The following is an 18,219-nucleotide window of genomic DNA, read 5'->3' as shown; positions in this document are numbered from 1 at the left end:
CACACAAAGAGACACACACATACATATACACATACACACACACATACATACATACATACATACATACATACATACATACATACATACATACATACATACATACACATACACATACATACATACATACATACATACATACATACATACATACATGCGCGCACACACACGCACACACACACACACACACACACACACACACACACACACACTGAGGTCCTATACTACTGTAGTTATGTGGTATGTTGGGTGAAAGGCCAAATAGTAGCCTAATACATCAGTTAGATATACGGCGCTTCGATTGCACATGAACCAAATAACATTCAAAACACAAATGTATACATTCATCAGCTGTATTTCAACTTGAACAATGTTCTTTTATAAACAGTTCCAATATCTACCAGAAGGCAATTTAATACAACTCCAATGAAAGCTATTGAAAAAAAATGTAGGTGCAATAAGTTAGGATTCTTGCTGAGAGCGTCATATCTAAATGAAATTCAGACGCATGCGCAAGTCACACTATCAAAGACAAAAGTCTGTGTGCTATCTACTATACGTACTAGACACTCTTCATAGCACTCTATCAGGGTACAAACACGTACAAAGCAACGAACATGTAGATAAATAATGATATAAATAATGCTCACCTTTGTCCTTGGTTTTGAAACCTGAATAACTTGCATACCTGACAATGGGTAACATCAAAATCATTTCAAACCTGGACAACGGAATTTGTCAAATTTATCTCTTGGCCACGTGATTCCATCTCTTGGACACGTGTTTGTTTAATCTCAAGGTATTACACAAGCAAAATATCCCGTGCTCAAAATCCAGGAAATTGGAAAGTACTTTTGGACACAAATTTTATACTTGTTACTTCGGCATTTACCATTCTATGCGACTAAAGAAGAGAGTGGGGTGACAAATACAACGATAGTACAGCATGTGCTGTGGGGTTATAATTGTATATATATACATATCTGTAAAAATTGAATTTACCCCGAAATCTTGAATTCGCCATAAATGCATTTATTTTCTTTACTCCAAAAGAAAAACGTAGATATCATATCTCGCTTATAACAATGATGCTACACTATTCGTTATATGTAGGTGACTATTTTCAGAGTGTGTTCCTGAATTAAAAGATATTTGGTTATGTAGCTTACTATTGTGGCTCTAATTATAAATCAAAAATCAAATATATATCATTTACTTCTACTCTTAACAACTGGGAGTCAATTACCAATTCTCGATGCAATGAATGTGTGTGTGTGTGTGTGTGTGTGTGTGTGTGTGTGAGAGAGAGAGAGAGAGAGGCAGAGACAGACAGACAGACAGACAGACAGACAGACAGACAGACAGACAGACAGACAGACAGACAGACAGACAGACAGACAGACAGACAGACAGACAGACAGACAGAGACAGAGACGGAGAGACAGAGAGAGATGGTGATAAAGAGATCATTTTTATTGACACTATGTCGATATAGTCTATTCAGTGTACATGTTTTAGCAAGTATGTTGACCTCCCTGTGAATATTAACATTATGAGCTCTGGTGTTAAGAAATTCGTCTTTTTATTGAATGTTGCATCATGAAGGTTTGCTAAATGTTTTCACATTATATGTTTCCAATCTGATTACGATCTGATATCTCAGCCTGTAATTATACCTGGCCTTCTTACCTTTAATAAGCCTGATTACTCCTTTGTGTTACATGTTTATGTTGCCCTGGCGATTCAATTTATTCGAACTATTCACTGACCTAATACACCATATTTTAATCTGATTATATCGATATTGTTGATTCTAATATTTTGTTCATACAGAAAACGTTCAAAGGTTTCTGATGTTAGCTATACAATATATGTTTATAATTAATAAGCCATGAAAAGTCGTATTTTTTGACGATCACAGTACAGGGCGAATAATTTTCGTTTTGGCCACAGAGGGCGTCCCATAAAGATAAACCACTTGAAGCGTCAATCAGTGATATGGCGAGAACACCCTGAATTAGTATCTGTGTCTCTTAAATAATATTTTGTTGTCCTGTTTATTCAAAATTGATTTGAATTCAGTTTCAGTACGATACCATATATGTTTAATCAAGTTAAATTTGGCATGACGCAGGGGGGGGTGGCTCACTTTCATTTTATAGGACATATTTCTGTATGTGAACCCAAATGAAACTGTTTATCTAACTATATCTTTACATTACATAAATCACCTCCCATCTGTACATTACATAAATCCCCTCTCATCTTTACATTACATAAATCACACCCCATCTTTACATTACATAAGTCACCTCCCATCTTTACATTACATAAATCCCCTCCCATCTTTACATTACATAAATCACCTCCCATCTTTACATTACATAAATTCCCTCCCATATTTACATTACATACATCCCCTCCCATATTTACATTACATACACCCCCTCCCATCTTTACATTACATAAATCCCCTCCCATCTTTACATTACATAAATCCCCTCCCATATTTACATTACATACATATCCCGTCCCATCTTTACATTACATAAATCCCCTCCCATCTTCTCATTACATAAATCCCCTCCCATCTTTACATTACATAAATCCCCTCCCATCTTTACATTACATAAATCACATCCCATCTTCTCATTACATAAATCCCCTCCCATCTTTACATTACATAAATCCCCTCCCATCTTTACATTACATAAATCCCCTCCCATCTTTACATTACATAAATCACATCCCATCTTTACATTACATAAATCCCCTCCCATCTTTGCATTACATAAATCACCTCCCATCTTTACATTACATAAATCACCTCCCATCTTTACATTACATAAATCCCCTCCCATCTTTACATTACATAAATCCCCTCCCATCTTTACATTACATACATCGCCTCCCATTTTTACTTCACATAAGTCCCCTCCCATCTTTACATTACATAAATCACATCCCATCTTTACATTACATAAATCACCTCCCATCTTTACATTACATAAATCACCTCCCATCTTTACATTACACACATCCCCTCCCATCTTTACATTACATAAATCCCCTCCCATCTTTACATTACATACATCCCCTCCCATATTTACTTCACATCCCCTCTCATCTTTACATTACATAAATCCCCTCCCATCTTTACATTACATAAATCACCCTCCCCCTCCCACAAACAAACGAGATAAACACAAATAATTCCAACTATAAATCAATGGAATGTGATTATTCTGGATTTTATAGCAAAATATTCAAAAAGCTCCAAATAGTACATAACTGGAAGTAAAAACAAGACGTGTCATAGAATGAAATCAACTGAAAATTAAAAGATTAAAAATGTGAATTCAAATTTTTAGCATTTGCATCATTTGAAAAGATTGGTAACTATATAGGAACAGTGTGTGAATATTTGTGAACCAATAAGGTATAGTATTGTAAATGCAATGATTGTCAATATCACGCGTCATGATCATGCACTCTCTCCTTTTCAACCAAAGTCATCAAATTTGTGGAGTTTGTCACTGCATTTAAAAAGCAAAATGGAAATGTTTGGATTTTGGCCAAGAATTTACAGTACCGTACCCTTTATCACCGTAACAAATTTAAACATAACCTGACCAATTCGTCATTGGTGGCGTTCTTTTACTAATAGCGACCTCAACGACGTATCAAGACTAATTTGAACGTATTCCAGCTGAGCTTCTATCATGTCATGTTGTAAACACGTCCTCCTTTTGACAGACGTGATCAGTGCCAGGACACTCCCACCAGACTCATTTGCGTAAAAGAATGATATTTACCAAGTATGAAGTATTCACCCTGACCCATCAACCCCTATCCCCTATCTCAACGGAAACTGTCAAACAAAACCATGATTTTGTAGGCAATTTATACCACAATGTAAGTCGTTTTATTTTGACATAAAAGCCAAATATATAAATTTTCAATATTGTACGCTAAGGTCGATGCAAGTGAGAAAGCGAAAATCTGGCGTTAAGATGCACGTAGTGCTGTAAGCTCAGACCACTACTAGTGGTCTGAGCTGTAAACAAGTAAATTATACACCTTTGAACGTATTCCTATTATAAACGTAAGAACAATAAATGTTAATGAATTGGTATTGTAAACAACACTGTTACATTGTTTGTAACCACAAATGATCAATTCATAGTTACCCTGACCATTGTGGGAGGATTATTTTATCGGTAGCTCCAGATTACGTATTACGATAACCACAGATAATCCCATAGTCCTTTGCATCTGAGCATGCTCAGTCTGGATTGTAAGTTCCCTATTGAATGCAATTATGCTTGTAAGCATTGCGGTACAAACGACATCTCGATTACATTCACCGGGAGTGCACTGAGCTTGCCGATCGGGAGCTGGCGATACTTTGTACAAGAACCATGAAATTTAGCCAGTTTCTACTAGTAGCAATCTTATAATACAGTTCTTTGATATCATACACTTCTCATTTTAATCGCCCACGTGTTTGACGTTCATATTTTTGATTTATTTCTAAGTAGGAGATCCACATCAATCTTTTTTGTGATATTCAAGGTCAACTTGATGCAATTACATTTTTGAAGATGCTGTAAAATGCTCACCAATAGCAATATAGACAACTACAGGATAACCAAGGAACATAAAGTTATTGGGACACGATTATAGGATTATTATTATTATTATTATTATTCTAGGATGGATAAGCATGGTTATTGCATAATAAAACAATTAACCAGACTTCTACATTTCTTACAACTTATGTTTTAAAACTAACAAAATTCGATGGCTTAATTTGCTTAGTATCACCAAATTAAAGATGCATCTTTGTCGCTGACAACTTCAAACGGTTCCATGTACATTTGTCATATACAAATGTCCTCCATAATGTAAAGTACAGTATTGAGTGATTCATTCAAATAAAACCTTATATTTGACAAATATAAAAGCTTAAATGTGGGAGGAAAAAACTAATCTACTGCACTATAAAATGCCACTTTCTTTGTCTACATAAATTCCAAAGTTGACGGTCAAAAGAGCATTGCTAATCGCTAGTGGAAGCACTATTAAATTTGTCAAAAAAATGATCCCTACTGTTCAGTTAACTACACATTCTAAAATTTGCATCTCTCCGTTGATATGGCAGGGTTTTTTCTATTTACAACTTGAAGTCACAATTCTTCTTAACTTGTATAATGTTATTGCACGATGCATTCTTTCCCTCCATGCTCCTGAATCAACTTGATGACTTCTTCGTGTTTATTTTTGCTGGCCAATCGCAATGGAGTATCATAAACCCGATCCTTGAGATTGACGTCAGCACCGTTGTCCAAGAGTAATTTCGCAACGTGATAGTGGCCCTTCTCAGCAGCATAGTGCAATGGCGCCTTAAAGATGTCGTTCACTGCATTGACATCAGCTTTATTCTTCAGCAGAATTCTGACGACTTTGGGATGCCCACTATCAGAGGCTGCATGAAGTGGGGTCCATCCTTGAAAGTCCTTGGCATTCACCGAACACCCCTTCAACATGAGAAGTTCAACAATGCTGAGGTGTCCGTTTGCAGCAGCACGGTGTAAAGGTCGGTCCGTGAGAGGTTCGTCATAAGCAGCACCTTTATTGATGAGGAATTCGCATGCTTCTGTGTGTCCCTCAGATGCGGCAAAGTGAAGTGGGGTAAGTTCCCAGTCATTCTGCAACACAACTTGGTTGATATGACTACTTTTCTGCAGCAATGCATTCAGCACTACAACGTCGCCATTTATCGCGGCACAGTGGAGGGGAGATAGTTTACACGCTGGGTAATCCAAGGGAACACTATGGTCCAACAACAATTCTACCATGTCACTGTGGCCAAATGCACTTGCTGCATGTAAAGGCGATAACCTCGTTCTGAACTCTTCATCCTCGTTCCCAACAATATTAGGAGAAGCTCCGTGTTCGATAAGGTAGTTAGCAACTTCTGTGAAACCATTAGCTGATGCGAATAATATGGCAGTATCATTGTCCCTTGTCTTTGCATTAACATCGGCTCCCTTCTCTACCATAAATTCTACCATTTCCATATTCCCTTTCATAGCAGCAAAGTGTAATGGTGTTTCGTCTGCCTTATTCTTGCTGTCAAACTTGGCACCTTTTTCATGTAGCATTTTCATGATATTCAAATGTCCCTTCTCAGCTGCAACATGGAGGACACTGTCTCCAGTTTTCTCCACTGCAGTGATGTCAGCGCCATGGCGGAGTAGGAGTTCACATATACTTTCATTTCCATTCACTATCGCCATGTGCAATGGCATGGAGCCATGGATGTTAGGGACATTGACAAATGCTCCCCTCATTAGTAGACGTTCCACTATTTTCATGTGTCCTTTCCATGCTGCATAATGAAGTGGTGTTGATTTGTACCTGTTGAGAACATCGACTTTGGCACCAGCTTCTAATAGTTCGGTGACAGCGGCTAAGTGACCCCTGTTAGATGCATGATGGAGTGCTGTGGCATTATCAATATCAACTGCCTCCAGGAGAGATGGGTCCCTACGCTGTAATATCTTCATCAGGTGAGGTTGCCCATATTCAGCAGCAAAGTGAAGCAATGTGTGTTTTTTATCAGACACAACTTTCACATCCGCTCCCTTATTAATCAGGAACTCCACAACAATTTGGTGCCCATGTTGGCATGCAAAATGAAGTGGGACACAATCATTTTCATTGTTAGCATTTATTTTTGCATCTTTACTAACCAGAAATTTGACGATTGGTAGATGTCCAGCAGAACAAGCCAAGTGAAGGGGAGTGTTACCGTCTGCTCCAGATACATTGACAGACCCATTATTATGGATCAACAATTCTGTAAATTCCTTATGTCCATTCTGTGCAGCGTAGTGAACTGCAGTGTACACTTTACCATTTCCAAGATCAGCAATAGCACCCTCTCCCAATAGGAACTTTCCAACAGCAAGGCGCCCTCCATCGGCTGAATAGTGTAGAGGGGTGTTACCATCTTGAGATGCTGTGTTCACCTCAACCCCTTTCTCTCTTATTCTTTTGACGACATCCACGTTACCCCTATGAGATGCAAAATGAAGTGGATGCTCTCCTTTCTTGCTGAGGGTGTTCATATTAGCGCCATATTCTAGCAACATGTCGAACACTTCGATTGAGCCATAGTCGGCGGCACCATGCACTGCAGTTTCTCCATTATCATCTGTTGATTCCAAATCGATGCCTGGAAAGTTTTCCAGTAAATACTTTACAATATTCACATAGCCCCATCGTGAAGCCATTGACAGTAAACTCACTCCTCGCTTCGTCTTCAGTTTCCAATCAGCTCCTTGGTCGATCAAGGTTGTCAAAGCTTCTAAGTTTCCAGCACAACAAGCAACATGTAAGGCTGTTTCTCCCAGCTTACCCTGCACATTCACATTAAACGTTTCCTCACATAGCTGTAGTATTTCTTTCACATTTCCCTCTTTGGCTGCTTTATGCAATGGCGTCTCTGCCTTGTGAGCCTCCCCAGCTTCCTGCATGAGTTGGATTGCGGCAACAGATCTAACTTTCTTAGCAATTTCTATAGCAGTCAAGGTATGGTAGTCACTAGATTCATTGTCTACTGTCATTGAGTACAATTTCTTAAAATCTGGAGTCCTGTGGAATAGACCACCAACCACTCGTATTTGACCATGAATGATTGATTTGTGGAGAAGTGAAAACCCGTTTTGAGTGGCAAATGTACTGACAATTTTGGTCAATTCAAGCGCACCTTTCCTGTCATCATCGGTTTCCAATGCCTTGAATAACCTCTCCTCTGGAGAAGGGTTATCCTTTATTGGTTCTGGAAGGAAATAGAAGAGAATAACTAATTAGTACCTCACAATGTATGTAGTTAATGTCTGGACAAAAATGGATATATGTAACACAATATCTTATATTTTGTATTGATTAAGTCGTATCTTTGACTGTTACCATGTAGTCCTCTGATGATGTACCATTATTGGATTCATATACAATTTCTAGTATTTCAAAATACATGTTATTTTCTACTCTCCATTTGTCGTCTTACAATCATGGTTTGATCCCACACTACACAGAGGCAACTCCTATATGTTTTGATCGATGTCGTGTAACTCTAATATCAAAGGAAGATCTCTCCACTATAAATGGTTCAACGATGGGAAAAATTGTCTTATATGTGCGAGTAAAATTTGTATGAAAAATGAACACGGAGGCCCCCAAATTTGGAAATACTTGCTATGTTTATTTTTAACATCAGTGTAAACTACTCATACATTGCAGTCAGCTAGCCTTGATCCCACTGTGTCCCCAAATAATATTAATTTTTTTCCACCACTAGGAAAATACAAAACATTCTAATCACCATATATTTGTATGAATTCTCCTCTCTACAACACCTTTTTGTGTTTATTTTACCTTTAGTTCACAGCCCTTCAACAATGCATTTGATGACCTCGGTGTATTCTCTAGTTGAAATATTAACAGTTAACATCTAATAGATTGTCATCCTGTAAGTATCACCTTCGATGTGTAATCTCATTAATCATTATAAATTGAATAGGATGTTGACTAAGTATATATATTTAATTGGGTACGCCAATCGATTATCCCCATACATTTACTTAGTAGAAATGTTGATGAGTGATACAGTTATACTGTATTAAAGTAATAATCGTTATCTATGACGTCATAGGAAGATAAAGTATACACGCTATAATATTATAATATGAATGTCTTCGCAAGACTTCGGCCCAATAGCTTGTCCGACAAATAATGTTGACCACGTTTAGTTTTTCTCTATATATGTTATTTTTTGGTGAAAACATTGTAACAGTCTGTGCTATACTTTTTCATCATTTCGTTTGATACAGTACGTTATTAATAGCAATGTCATATTCTCTGTGTACAATTAGATAATAGGAAAGTCACCAGCTGATTCGTACACACATTTCCATACATAGTCTGACCTGTGTAACTGTTTATTATTAGTTGTTGATATTGTACAATTATTTTTTTTACTAGTCGACTCAAAGCCTTACTACAGCTACCAAACATTGTACAACACAGCAATAAAGTAGCAGATTCCTCAGTTTATGTAGGCCACACCCCACCCCGTGAAGGAATCCACATATATAATTTTAGGGTTAGGGATTTCCCATCAACTGAATAGACTATTTCCTTGCAGGGCATTGTTTGAAGGTCGCCCTCCGGAATAATATTATTTGATGATCATTTTCATATCTAAGTGACGGAGTGGATCTTGATAAGAACTATAAACATGTTTTGGTGACAGCAATATATTTTGCGAAATTTTTGACAACGGATACAAATTTGCACTTTGTATAGCTGAGAATTCAATGGGATCGCATCATTCTAAACATGAATGTGTAGAATGGATAAAATTAGTCTACAGGGTACTTTATCTATGACATCCAATAAATGTGTCTTAACTCACTCATGGTTTTGCACACATTTTCCATGTGAGTTGCACAACCACGAACATTTTGTAAACACTGTGAAAGACTGTTCATGGATGATCGCCTTGCGTGCAAGTACGGCACGCAACCTGTTTCTGGTATATTAAATAATCTGCCTACTAAGTAACCATTTCATGTCATCAATCATATAACACGTTTTATCGTTTCTATACAAGTGATCAGTCATTTAGATATATTAAACCCCTTATATACATTCCTTTGGATTAGTAATTCGCCTTCAGTAGTCCATTATAAACATACAATCGTAATTTCTTCAATCCTAAGTTATTACTGAAATATCAACTTTTTTCTTCAAAATATTTCCGTATGCTCAATTTTAAATGTTTAAACCATTAGAACAATTTCCACGCCTAACTTGGTGTGAAATTGTCAATTTACAACTGTCATTTTTAGAGTCCGATTATATGGCAGGGGTTAGAATCCTCATATTTTATTGCACAGATATATATGGTCAGGAGGGGGTCAATTCCTTGATCGAAAACTTAATTTAATTATATATGGTGGAGGTCTGTTTGTTGTTGTATTAATTGTCCTTTTACAATGTGTTCTCCTATATTTCACTCTGGTCATATGTCGATGGTCAATTATAACCATATTGTCTATATAAACCATAATATGCCTTTCATGGTGATACATCAGGTTAGGTTTTAATAACCAGTCAGCCTATAAACAATAAAATATCATTATCCCAATCTATACCTATTGTTGGAAATGGCGATATACTTAGTGTTTAAATCAATCATCTCATCTGCACACAGTACCATTCTAAATCTTGCTACTATAAAGCTCATTACACCTGACAAACATACGTTTTTACTTCTCTGGCCTTAGGACACGCTTGAGTACATTTATGGTTCCTTCGTAACCTACTGCACTGTGATAATTATTTTGCATTCGTCAATTAATGTGATGTCATGAAATGTTATAAATGTAGTCAAATTTTCTTGTTTCCATGGAGACCGAGTGTCTTTTCTCTCACTGAATAGAAGCAACTATTATGGCTTAGTGTACTAATTGATAAGTTGAACGAAATGGATTATCATGAGTTAATTTTTAAATGAAGCCTGTGTAAAATACGCCTTCACAAATGAAACTAAAATTTGTCATTTTTGAATATGGTAACATGAGCTTAACCCATGTTACAGCAATATAATATGATGATGTACTTGTATCCGTCACTTCACTGTATGGTGTTTAATTTTGATCACTAATCTTTGATTTTATGGTAGTTGTACTCAAAAACATAGTTTAATAAAATAAATTAGATTCTACTTAAATTTATAATTTAACATCAACATTTCCCCACTATCAGTCATGTTGGAGCCATGCCTTTAGATCAAATAGTGAGTGACCAGTGTCAAACAATCCGTCCATTAACCTGTTGACTCTTAAAAGTATGAAAACTACTTCGTAATGTAAAATGTTGTAGATATTACCACTTATAAACAAAAGTTTTGAAATAAATTACTAAAAAATGACCACTACTTTGGTTACAGTTTAAAAATACAAATTATTGAAAGGAGACAACAAGTCACCTCATAAGGCGAATTTTTGACGGGAAGGTGACTGTCACTTGATATAAAACGTTATTAGCCACTTTGTAAATAGTTTGATTTATTTGCACATTTGAACTACTTATGAATTATTGTAATATTTTTTTTGAGACAGAGTTCTGATGTTTAAAAGACAAAAACCTACAGGGAACCTTTTAGTACTGATGATAACCTACAGGGAACCCTTTAGTACTGATGATATTGATAGTACTGCTAATCATTTCTAAAGTTATTTTGTAACATTGCGTTCGATGTCGAAGATAGCCTGTTTCTTCCTTTTTCTGTTTAAATTCTACCTATTTACTCTTGACATTATAACATGCACAAGTCACGTGGTTGTCTTTGAACATGACATAGATTACATACCATGCTCTTTATACGTCAGGACAACCCGTGTCTACGTCACTAGTTCTACGGTTCTCGGAAATGGTGTCAAAATGTTCCATTCGCCAATATTCTTTTCCATGTTTTCATAAATAATGCTTTAGAGGTAGTGACAAGGGCCCTTAAATTACTTCAATTATATTTTCCTTGGCTAAACGAAGACAATATTTGGGAAATAATATGTTGTTGTTTCGTCAATGTGCATTCTTTCCTTTGGGTTTACATTTTGTGCAAGACTTTGTATAATTCTAGTACAAGTATTATAATAATAATGAACGTTTATCAAATTAATAAAATAACCATACCGCGCATATTTTTTTTATATAAACACCATATCGCATTGAAACATTTTACGGCCTCTCTTTAAACAAAATACTCATCATACGGATATACAACCCTAACAATATCAAATATATGATATGGTGATTACACAAAATACTCATCGTACGGATATACAACCCTAACAATATCAAATATATGATATGGTGATTACACAAAATACTTCACAAATTGGTATGTACCATCCATCCATAGAAACGACAACTAAATATGGAAATGAAGTCAGATCCACATCGTACGTATAGTTCATGTTCTGTTAAAGAATAACCGATATAACCGATTTACAAGACGATTGACATTAGTATATTATATACAGAAATTAAGTACACTAGTCACTAATGTACCCAGGACAACATTGTTATTATGTGTCCTCGTCCTTTATATACCTCATGTATGTACCATTGTTGTGTATTTTTGTTACCATGATTATCGATATCTTGACAACCAAACTTGAGAATCATTCAATTGGGATATTGCTGACCTTTAAAAAGACCTACTGCAAACATGCGAGAATGAAAACATGTATTATATTGAGTAACTTCTTTTTCGCCGATTTGTTGGTTTAGTCTCACTTTCAGTAATATTATCATGGCATAATTTGGTTGCCAGTTTTTAGCATTTTTTTCGCAAAATATTTTCCCATTTCTCTTTATTCCCCTTCCTTATGATTCGATGACTGCCTTTCATTAATTTTGTTTGGGATTTCAAAGTAATTTTTACTTAAGTTTCTTTAAGTCATTTTTGTTTTATCTTTTGCTAATAATTACCAGCATGTATCTCTCTCTCTCTCTCTCTCTCTCTCTCTCTCTCTCTCTCTCTCTCTCTCTCTCTCTCTCTCTCTCTCTCTCTCTCTCTCTCTCTCTCTCTCTCTCTCTCTCTCTCTCTCTCTCTCTCTCTCTCTCTCTCTCTCCAATTACTAATAATTACTTCACTCGCGCCCAGCTGAAGGATTTTGGTGGAGTTGTAATAAAAAATTTCGATAAGTAACAATTTATAACCTTATAATTTCATTCGACTGCAGTGGTACAGATCAATTATATATATACAACCAATAGGTGTGAGACTAAATATAAACTGGTCCCTTCGTAATACTCCAATCATCTATTGGTCTGGTAGCCTCATTTTATTAGTGCTGTACCTGGCATACTATGTCTTTTCAACAAATATAGGGACAACTGACTGAGCATGGATTCAGTCCACGGTAAAATAATAATAACAACTGTACTAGACGTCAATGGAGAATAATGTTTGCACAGGTCCTGATAAATCACACAGGGTGTTTGCCTAGTCGGGTTCAGTAAACCGTCTCATGTGCAAAGGTACAGGACAATCCTGTCGATAACAGAGGTCAAGGGTCACCTGTGATTGTTGTCAGTTTGGTCTTTCGTGTATATATCGTTTGTGTGTAACTCTACAAATTTATACTGTACTTAACACAAGTTTAGTCACCTTGTTTCGATGCACATTTTTAATTCTCACCTACATTGCATGTAGAAAATATGCTGAAGAGTAAATGTGAGGTTGTGACAGGTTTCTTTGTTAGTTGTTAACCTGGTTTGACTCAGTTAATAGAATCATACACCTTTTTCACATATTCCACATAATATAATAAAGCTTTTATCCCATGGTACAATGTAGTAACTGAAGAGTGTCAGAATAGTCCTGACTGTCCATGAAATAGTATCAATGGGGACAGATATATAACATGCTTATTTCCAGCTGAATATGTTGTTTGAATTTTATATTGGGCTTTAGTTTATTTCATAAAACTCCATTTCTGTAACCTCGCTGTGCAACACATACATTTGAGATATCCACAATGACTATACATGTGAATGTAGCCGTATTCCACCATCCTCACCCCCACCCCACCCCTTCGACCTAAAATTCCATCTTTTGAAGCAGTATAGCAAATTACTGAAATGTCCTCTTCCACGACATTAATTTCCAATGCTCAAATGTGGTATGTTTACCGTTGCATGACAGTAGGTGTGAATCATGTGACTTGATTACCATTGCATGACAGCATATGTACTAGATGTAATTATCTGAACGTAAGTCATGAGACTGTCAGAGAGTCGACCTACTTTTATTTTCCTATACTTGACGAAGCATATAAACTGTCGTCACCAGAGTAGGTCTAACCATAGACAGTTGGGAAGTCTATGGTCTAGCCAATATTTGAATGACACTAGTCACACTACACACTAATGAGTGTACTTTCCGGCTTCATGACTGAGTCCAGTATAGTAATCTGCATATACGATCACAATACAGTCTTACAATTGTAGTACGCACTGTGATGCATGCACACCATGTCGACAGCGTGACCACGTTATTAGCTAATGTTGGAATTTGACATTTGTATAAAGGTGAACTTTTGTTCCAACCACACAAAAGAAAATTTAATTTAACACCTAATATTACTTCCGTCTATGTGAATAAGCTTGTTGATCCACTATTGTTAATTTCAATCTAGTGTTCAATCCATATCATAACGTATTGCCAATTGCCAATGACCTCAATTTTAATGATATGTTATTTCAAAGTCATCAAATATGCGCCTACAGACTGGCAAACTGAGATCCACTAACATCGTGATATTTCATACACAATGTGTTGTACTAGAACAGGATAGCATGAACCCTGAGTCTACATAACTAATTCAAAGTTGTAATAATGATTACAAAATGGAGTGCCTACAAAGTGGCAAACTGCAATTCTAGACGTTGGATATTTCAATGCTGCAATCCACTGACACCATGCTATTGCATACATGTACATGTACTAGAACGGGATACCACGGACTCTGAGACTACATAACTAATTCAAAGTTGGAATTAAAATATGAAGGCCTACATCGAATAAGAAATTATTCTCATTCTTAGTTTCAAATAGCCCCCCCCCTCCCCGCAACCATGTTATATTCGTCTGATGGTTGGATCATTTATTTGTGTGTTTGTTTGTTTGTTTGTGTGTTTACGTATGTATCTCTATTTCATTATAATTATTTTAGAGACACTCCTAAGTGTAGGCTTTGCAATGCATTGTTAGTCTGTTGCGTACTTAACATATCAAAACTCAAAACAATGGCGAACAAAAGACTTGATGAGTCAAAAATGAGAACTCTGCCCAGGAAACTATGAATAACACGAGATAATGTTATTACCTCAACCAGCCGATACTAAAGCCAATTAATGACTCTAAGTTTATAGTCATTTCAGTTCTAACGTTGACTAGTCAATAATGGCATATGCAACCATCGAAGCAAACCACGCCATGTGACACTTTGCTACCGTTCAAACATTGTATTAATTTTGACGACAACATGTTGACCTAGAGATCTACCAATCTATTCACATGTTACTTAGGACAATTTGAATACAAGACGCTTCTATTGTGTCAGTAAATGTAAAAGTATTGTTTGAGGAGACGAACTATTGTACCTGATGTGCTTACGTCAGGTTTGTTTCAAATAACTGGTATCCCCATGTCGAGTTTTGTAGACGAGGCGTTAAAATGTGAGGTTTTAACTCTTCAGTTTATAAACTATATTATTTATCACACCTTTAAATATAATTAAGTCTCACATGTTGTCGAAACTAGTATTTTCAGATCCTTCCCGAGGTGTAATTTTATAGGTTATAGTGTTATTGAATAAACAATGATTCATGAACGGTATGACACTGTACCATGTACTCTTCATGATAAAGCCAGTCTGCTGGTTAATATTTAGTTCTAGACCGCGGGCACCTTTTTGACCCAACCCGATTCAGTGAGCGAATATTGTCGTGTCTCTATTCTATTCCAGATCCGTTTTAGAGCTTATTGCATATCACTGTTCAGATATTCGGATGACATATTTAAGTTGGTGACTATAAACGGGGATATGTTGCGATATGTTCATGGTCCGTATATATCCCACCAGCTGTCGACCTGCATGTTGTTCTGTCGCTCACTCAAAAAAAGCGTGTCAGCAGTCCAAACCGCCCCGAGCTCATGACAAGCTTTTTCACGTACGCCAACTTAAGTATTGAATTGGTACCGAACTGATCCCTTATTGATCAACCAAACTCTCTTAACTGCCTTAAAATAAGTATTCGAAATCAGTTTGTATAAAAGTAACAATATAATGTGACAGTCCTACCTGGTACCGTCATTGCGGCGTTGTTTTCCGATTATTACACCGATACAAGAGCTTCGATGTTGCTGCTGAATTGCTTGTGCTTTCCCTCCGATCGCGCGATCGTGTGTCAGCACATTCTGACCCCTTGAACCCGATCACATGACAAGGGATGTTTACCATTGACTTCGCGTTAGCAAACATCACATTTTTCACTACGCATGCGCAGATGGTACATTCCACACGTAACGAATTCAACAGGTGGTCGTTATGGATAAACGATATATTTTACTGAAATTGTATCTTCACGTTTTAATTGTAGCTACCTTTATTAATATCTATTTTACGTAATACATAACATCACAGGTTGCAAATCAGGGCAGTTTGGATCGTGTAGATACAAACCCACGCCACATCGTACATGAATAACATTGACTCGCACCGTCTCTGTATGATCATAAAAAACATCGGGATCAGGAAGGTGTGACATGATCAATGATGCCTGATAGGATCCCCTGCCAAAGATGACACGACTGAAATATACAGCTACATGGAATATATCCGCACCCCTCAATGTTTGCTTCCCTATCCTCTGTTCACGATTTTAAATGACTGTTTTAGAATTCTGTTACAGTAACTGTATTACTATTAGAAAATCATCAAGGTAAATTATAGGTTGGTAAGTGGGCGACATTTCCGAAACAACCAACACACCAAGAGGATATCACATACCACGAACGAACTTCCTCCGGGTCATAGCTGTCTTTTAAATGCTTCTATCGTCAAGGACTTTTTTCGGATTGTCATTATAGTCATTCATAATTAAGCTTAAAGGCCACAGCCAGTCATTTGATCATAGACGAATATATCTCGATCCAGACATAGTCGCGTATATGAAGAAGGTAGTAACTATTACTATACAGTTGAAGTATACATATTTGTTTTTAGGTTAATAATGTAAAATTTATAAATTGATTGCCAGCTGTGAAAAGACAAATATAAATATTGGTCAAATGTAGGGATTGTTGAAGGAATTCTGAAAACTTATAATATCCACAGGCTAACATGTTTGGAATTGGAATTCCTATTTCCTAACTAACCCTGTGACCCACCTCCAATAAATATTCGCTGTATTAAATGTCCCCTAAAACGATTGGTATGTGATTTATTAATTTTATGTCAGTGTTACTGCAAAAAAATGCTAAACTTGAAGCTCGGCTCCTGACAGTTACAATCATAATATTCAAATGTTTAAATATATCAAAATCTCGATGTCTTATTTCTTTCACATATCAAGTTAAAACTTGTAATTGATAATATGTGTAAAGTTACAATTGCCTCAGAAATTATTAGCAAATGAAGAAATGCAGAACAGAGCCCTCAATACCAAACCAATCACGCAATTGCCCACACTGAGGTTTGTTTGAAATACAAAAGTGTCAGGTAAATAGACATTACCAACAGTACCACATCAAGTATTCGTCTGTTAAAACGTGTTGCAAACAAAACTACGAACTACGATTATCATTAATGTTGTGTTTATATGCAATTTATTAGAAATAGCTAGTACGTAATTACATTGAGTTGAAGATGAAAGCATGTATCGATTTGATTTAAAATCCGGCTGAGTTCGATCTACTACCTTCATTTGTTTGTTTGTTTGTATAGTCGTTTATTTTGAAAGACACGTTTCCCTCTTGGTCTAAGACCAAAACGTGAATGAATTTGTCATATAAAGAAAGGTCAAGCTAGAAACGAAGAACGTGAGTAAAGGGTGAACTAATGACCGATCACTACATCGTATTCTAATCAGCTAGCATACATACAGTGAACGTGGGTAAAGAGTGAACTAATGACTGATTACTACATCGTATTCTAATCAGCTAGCATACATACAGTGAACGTGGGTAAAGAGTGAACTAATGACTGATCACTACATCATATTCTAATCAGATAGCATACATACAGTGAACGTGGGTAAAGAGTGAACTAATGATTGATCACTACATCGCATTCTAATCAGCATACATACAGTGAACGTGGGTAGAGTGAACTAATGACTGATTACTACATCGCATTCTAATCAGATAGCATGCATACAGTGAACGTGGGTAAAGAGTGAACATATGACTGATCACTACATCGTATTATATTGTAATGAGATAGCATACATACGGTGTTAGTAACTTTCACATCTTATTCCAACACTAGACAGACACACAACAAGACATTCGTGCCACGCTATCAGCCAGCACGTACGATAGGACTGAACAACACAACGTATCTTACAGTGACT

The 18,219-nt window shown here is 36.5% G+C and overlaps 1 protein-coding gene across 1 annotated transcript; it reads right to left on the bottom strand.

Annotated features, from left to right (window-relative positions):
• Positions 1-3,321: 3,321 nt before the first annotated feature.
• LOC144448235 (uncharacterized) lies at positions 3,322-16,044 on the bottom strand. The gene is made up of 2 exons (XM_078138394.1): positions 15,948-16,044; positions 3,322-7,846 (listed from the first exon to the last, which is right to left on the bottom strand). Exons 1-2 carry the CDS (start codon positions 15,958-15,960, stop codon positions 5,214-5,216), a joined length of 2,646 nt encoding a protein of 881 aa, XP_077994520.1. The 5' UTR covers positions 15,961-16,044; the 3' UTR covers positions 3,322-5,213.
• Positions 16,045-18,219: the final 2,175 nt, after the last annotated feature.

This window comes from Glandiceps talaboti, chromosome 17, assembly GCF_964340395.1.
Source record: "Glandiceps talaboti chromosome 17, keGlaTala1.1, whole genome shotgun sequence".
Lineage (NCBI taxonomy): Eukaryota > Metazoa > Hemichordata > Enteropneusta > Spengelidae > Glandiceps > Glandiceps talaboti.
Note: the sequence above shows the minus strand (reverse complement) of the source record. Positions and strands in the feature narration are given on the sequence as shown.